This window comes from Oratosquilla oratoria, chromosome 38 (genome assembly GCF_046742065.1).
Source record: "Oratosquilla oratoria isolate Oo_2021 chromosome 38, ASM4674206v1, whole genome shotgun sequence".
Taxonomy (NCBI): domain Eukaryota; kingdom Metazoa; phylum Arthropoda; class Malacostraca; order Stomatopoda; family Squillidae; genus Oratosquilla; species Oratosquilla oratoria.
This window is the reverse complement of record NC_134814.1, coordinates 17,149,525-17,155,421: the sequence shown is the minus strand read 5'-3', so window position 1 is coordinate 17,155,421 and position 5,897 is coordinate 17,149,525. Positions and strand designations below refer to the sequence as shown.

The 5,897-nt window shown below is 37.3% G+C and overlaps 1 protein-coding gene across 1 annotated transcript; it reads left to right on the top strand.

Moving 5' to 3' along the window:
• Nucleotides 1–312: 312 nt before the first annotated feature.
• LOC143019742 (putative kinase-like protein D1044.1) lies at nt 313–5,649 on the top strand. Its single transcript, XM_076175712.1, has 3 exons — nt 313–431; nt 3,535–4,348; nt 4,632–5,649. Coding segments are annotated over exons 1-3 (1,269 nt in total). The 5' UTR covers nt 313–430; the 3' UTR covers nt 5,086–5,649.
• Nucleotides 5,650–5,897: the final 248 nt, after the last annotated feature.

Here is a 5,897-nt window from a genome sequence, read left to right as displayed (position 1 = left end):
TCATAACACATTGTGAAAAATCCCCTTGCACTATGAACCCTGGAGACAATACGGGTCAAGTTCACACTAAAGTATTTGACAAAAGAGTCCTTATGACCGAATGCCGTGATTTTTTTTTTTTACTCGAAAAAGACTCGACAATTTCAAGATTTTTTTTTTTTTAAGCAGAGTTATGACTTCATACCGACTTGATGGATTCAATTTCCACAGTTTTTTTTTTTTTTTTTTTGAAGCAGATGAAAAACGAATAGACATGCACACGACTTCCTTGGCATAATCTGGGTTGGCATTGCAACTGTTGGCAACCATTTACAGGCACTGATAACACATCAACATCGAGGCTAGGCCTGAACTAGTTACTTAAAGCTTAATCACAGAGTGGTACGATACTCAGTCAGGAGGTCTTCACGTTAAGGAGTCTTCTTTTCCAAGTAAATTGGAGTTAGATTTTGTATCCTTTGTTGCTGTGATCTTTACACATTTTTCTTTAAAATAGTTGAGAAATAATATGTCAAATACAAGTCTCCGTTTTTATTAAACTATATTATCTATTTACTTGTTTATCTATTGTTTGATTGACTGACTGATTGATTTGTTTATTTAATTTTTGTGTCTGTGATTTGTTGATTTATTCATTTTCCAAACGTGGTGAATGAACACAGGGGACCAGTGTTTTTATCCTATTAATCAATTACTTATTTATTTATTTATTTATTTATTCATTTATTTATTTATTTATTTATTTATTCATTTATTTATTTATTTATTTATTTATTTATTTATTTATTTATTTATTTATTTATTTATTTATTTATTTATTATTTCACACATCCGATCTAATTATGGACCAAAAGGTCTCCTGTCGGCATGTTCATCCTTTGTAATCCTTTGTCTTCCATGTTGACGGAAGTGTTCAAAGTTTTCCTTTTGTCTTTATGCAATCACAGTTGCTGTTCGTGGTTTCATCCCTATTCCCGACTGTTTACGTCTTATGTCTACAGTCCTAAAAAAAAAAAAAAAAAAAAAAAAAGAGGATGAAAAAAAAAGGCGGAGCATGCCGGCAGGAGACCTTTTGGTCCATAACTAGGTCGGATGCGAAAAAATAATGATAAATAAATAAATAAAAATATAATAATATAAATAAGAATCAATAAAGCAAATAAACAAATGCATAGGTAAATAATAAATAATAATAAATTGACATATAACTAACAATAAATGTGAATCAAACAAATAATAAAACAGGCAAATAGTAAATGATAATAAATTGACATATAACTAATAATAAATGTGAATCAAATAATATACAAACATGCAAATGATAACAAAACAAATAAAACAAATAATATAAATTAATTGAAACTCATTACAGCATCTTGCTTAGGTGTTTACCTTAATGATTCTTAAAGCTTCGAACTGAACTGCAGGGAGTTTATCCCATTCATTAACTACACGGTTGGCGAAGTTGTTTCTACCCACTTCCAAATTAAATATATTTCCTGGCAGCTTGAGACAATTGTTTCTTTTCTGATTCTCATTCAGTGTGAATTTTTTTTATCACTTTTGATGTTGTCAATTCCTTTTAGAATCTTAAAAACCTGTATCAAATCACCTCTGGGTCTATGCTTTTTAGGGAAAACAGATTCATATGTTTTAGTTGATTTTCATATGATTTATTTTTGATATTTGAAATCAGTTTTGTGGCTCGCCGTTGTACTTTTTCCAATCTGCCGATGTCTTTAGTGAGACTCGGTGACCATATGGAAACAGCATATTCCAAATTTGGACGAACTAACGATTTATATTATAAAAATTATGGTTTAACTAGTTCATAGATAAAAGTTCGAGAACTTACCGGTCGCAGTTTTCAACCTGGTTGGGTTCTCAAACAATGGTGTTTGAAATTAGAAGATTAAGGCCTTTGGGTCTTGAACCTTCGAAGACGTAGGCCCCTTGTCTTGACGTTTCTAGTCAAGACGATCTAACGGTTCGTCGAACGTGGTTCGACAGACACGTGTCACGTGATGTGTGAACGTGTGGACGGGGTATTTAGGGTTTAACCAACATGTTCGACAACCAAATACCCCGTTCACACGTTCACATATCATTTTAAACACATGTCTGTCGAACCGCGTTCGACAAACCGTCAGACTGAGTAAATCCCCTCTTAGATACCAGAGCTCTGGGTTATCTGTAACGACTGTTAGTGCAAACTATTCATTCGGTGCGTCTCTTACGAGCACAAGATACTCAAAGGGCCACGGATTAATATTGACTTATAAGTAAATTCTCAAAAGTTCAATCCCCGATTTATTAAACCAATATTTATCATATAAAAGGAGATTTAACAGGCGAATAAAAGAGGAGGCGTGGTTCGAAGATTCGGGAAATGCTCCTGACTCGAGATATGTAAACAACAACACCTTGAGGGAAAGTTTCCCAAACGAAAAGGTGGGCACCAATAAAGATTCCCAATAAAAAGGAAGACGCCTATCTAAATAGGTAACAATTACCACAATATACTCTGTTAATGAGAAATGGAGTTTTGAAGTCAAAAGATCGCTTAACCAGTCCTTGAATCTTATTTGCATTCTCAGAGGCTGAAATGCACTTCTTAGATAGTTTGAGATCGTTACTGATAAGTACGCCGAGATCATTTTCGCTATCCATTTTTGTTAACGAATTTCCAAATAAATTGTATTCGTACTCAATGTTATTTTTACCTATGTACATTACCTTGTATTTACTTGTGTTAAATTTTATTAGCAACTTGTTAGACCATTGACGTAGTTTCTCTAAACCATCTTGATCATTTGCCATTCCGCACATTTTTGCATCATCAGCAAATTTGGAGACAATAGATTTCAGTCCGTGGTCTATGTCATGTATATATACTATGAACAGAAGTGGCCAAAAACGGAACCCTGAGGAACTCCACTTGTAACATTATTCCATCTAGAAGTTTTTCCATTTAAAACAATTCTGTTTTCATTTATTCAACCTATTACTAGTCCAACTTCATAGGCTACCACTTATTCCACGTGAAGCTAATTTAGTAAGTAGTCTTTCGAGGGGGATGGTACCAAAAGTTTTTGCAAAGTCTCTTTAGTTTGGATCTATAAATGGATGATTTTTTTCAATTTCATTTTTTTTCTTTCTCTGTTTCTAGTTACATATAGTGTACGAGGTTTGCAAGATTATTGATCATATATCTGCCCAAAATCCTTCCTTTCATGCCATATTTCCCTCTCTGTTCTTAGGTCATTATGACTAGTGTTCAGGTTGAGAGAAAATATACAAAGGGTTTTAAAGCGCTTCATATATTTTATTCTGGTTGCCTGCAGACCTTAGTCACACTTTTTAGTTGATTGTAATACATTCCTTTTATGTTTATTCGCCTTTTCTCTCCTTCTTTCTTGCAGTATCGCCGCCATCAAAGGACGGACATGAAGATCTGAGTAACAAATTCCTTCCTAAGGGCCTCATCACAGCAATTCCATCTAGTGTATTCACCTTGCTCTTTCTTTCCTGCAGTGTCACCGCCATCAATGGACGGACATGAAGCTCTGGGTGAGAAAGTCCTTACTAAGGACCTCGTCACAGCGTGTCTGGAAGCCGACAAGGGAAAGGACGTCGTCCTGAAATCCTTCGAAGTCAAGAACTTCACGGCCATAGGAGATGGTCTTACGAGTCACGTGACCGGAGTCCTCGTGGACTACCAAAGTGCCGGACGTGACCACCAGGTCAGCTACGTGGCCAAAATAAACAAACCAAGTAACCACACGGACACGGTCCTTCTAATGAGGGAATTCTTCGAAAAGGAACAAAGATTCTACACGGAGATCGTTCCTGTTCTAAACGAAGAGCTCCGGAGAGCTGGACTTCGTTCTCTCAACATCCCACGTTGTCTGTTCGTTCAGTCCAAGAAGGGAGAAGAGGTTATCTTCTTAGAGGACCTCCGAGAACGAGGCTTTAAGAAGCTCGACTGCAGACAAGGTCTAGACGAAGCCCACTGTAATCTTGTCGTTGAGGAACTTGCGAGATTTCATGCAGCTTCAGTACTTCTTCAGGAAAAGTCCAAAGTGGACTTGTTGGAGTCTTATCCCTACTTGTTCGATTGTTTTGAAAAAGAGGATTTCCCCTATGAAAGTTATCGTCATATATTCGGAGGGGCTATCGGTGCCATAGGTGAGGCCACCCAAAACATGGAGGGTTATGAAAAGGCAGCTCACTACATAAAAGAAGTGATGAAACCTCAGTTCTATAGTTTATATAGAGAAGGTATTCGTAGCACCTCTATCAAGGCACTGGTGCAAACTGACTGCGGGGCCAACAATTTCCTTTTCAGGTATGTGTAATGGTGATTAAAGTACTGTGTGTTGTTACATTGCTTCTGACCCAAGGCAGTTGGCGGGAGATAGGGATCACCTTTCATTCAGTAGGAGTTAGGCCGAGAGGGAACCGAGGTTGGAGGATGGGAGTAGAATGGGTGAATGCCTTTTGGCTTGGCTACCTCCCTTATAAGGAGGACAATCCCTTGGTATATAGATAGATAGTAAAGGCGAGAACATGCAATATATGAGGTGAAGTGGCGCGTAGTTCAAATGACAAACGACCCATTCGTCTTTCAGGTACAACGAAGATGGGGTTCCAGAAGAAGTGGCCATCATTGACTTCCAGTTTGTGAGGAGATCGTCGCCAACAGTCGACATCTTATGTGTGTTGTGCACGAGTACTGAAGGGGACTTTCGTCATACGCACAGGTCGAAGATTCTCCGGACATACTACGAGGTCTTCAAGGGAGTGCTCCAGGCCGGAGGGCTGGAACCAGACTTTACGGTCGACGATCTGGAGAAGGACTACGAGAGTCGAAGAGTCTTTGGTTTTCTGCTCGGTGTCCTTTACAGCGCTGTCGTTCTTCGACAAGATGGCAAAGGTGCACGCATGGGTGAACTTGATGAAGAAAACGTTGATGCAGTCATCCAAAAGAACCAAGAAGAGATCGGTAGTACGCTGGATGATCCTGTTATCAAGGATCGCATTGTTTCCATCTTGGATGACATTGTATCGTCGGGAATCGTATGAAATGTTTTGAGGTAACTGGAAATAGGAGGGGGGTAAGCATTTACTTAATTATTTTTTTAGGACTCTTGAGAGTCTTCCGGTATTTAGAATTGAAAATTGTAGATGAATTTACTTAGAACGTAAGAATGAAGGAGACTACAAGAGACCATAAGGTCTACACTAGCCCATTACCACTTATCCCTATCCATAAAGTTATCTCTAACTTTCTCGTAAAACAGCTAATAGTCTCAGCCCTCACTACATGGTTACTAAGTCCATTCCATTCTATTGGCAAACCAATTCTTGTCCATCTCCTTCTTAAATATAAATTTGTTAAATCTATTTGCATAATTTGCAATTCGTGTGAAAATGTGGAAGAATCTTAAAGAAAATGACTAAAGGAGACATTGAGAAGTGAGCTTCCATATCACCACTTAATTATTGTTTAACATATAAACAACAATAGTATATACAGATGCCATTGTTAATAGTGAAGCTAACCTAATATTGACCTAACCAAACCAAACCCCTAACCTAATATTGACGTAACCAAACCAAACCCTAACCTAATATTGACCTAACCAAACCAAACCCTAACCTAATCCTACTCTAACCTACCCAACCTAACATAATCTAAATATAGACTATAGTGTAGTTAACTGTTCTAATGAAATGAAAAATTGTACCAGAAGCATGCAATATCAAATATTTACATTATCATGTAATAATAAAATTCATTATGTAGTTTGTACTTGCTGGCCGAAACGGTCTGTCCTGCCTGCAAAGATCCGGCAGAAATATCTGTAATGAAAAAACATTGATGGACGAAATAT

What these genes read in the sequence shown, in the direction of transcription:
- LOC143019742 (XM_076175712.1), top strand. An exon ending in GCCAACAATTTCCTTTTCAG is followed by an intron (nt 4,349 to 4,631) that starts GTATGTGTAATG and finishes TTCGTCTTTCAG; the next exon opens with GTACAACGAAGATGGGGTTC.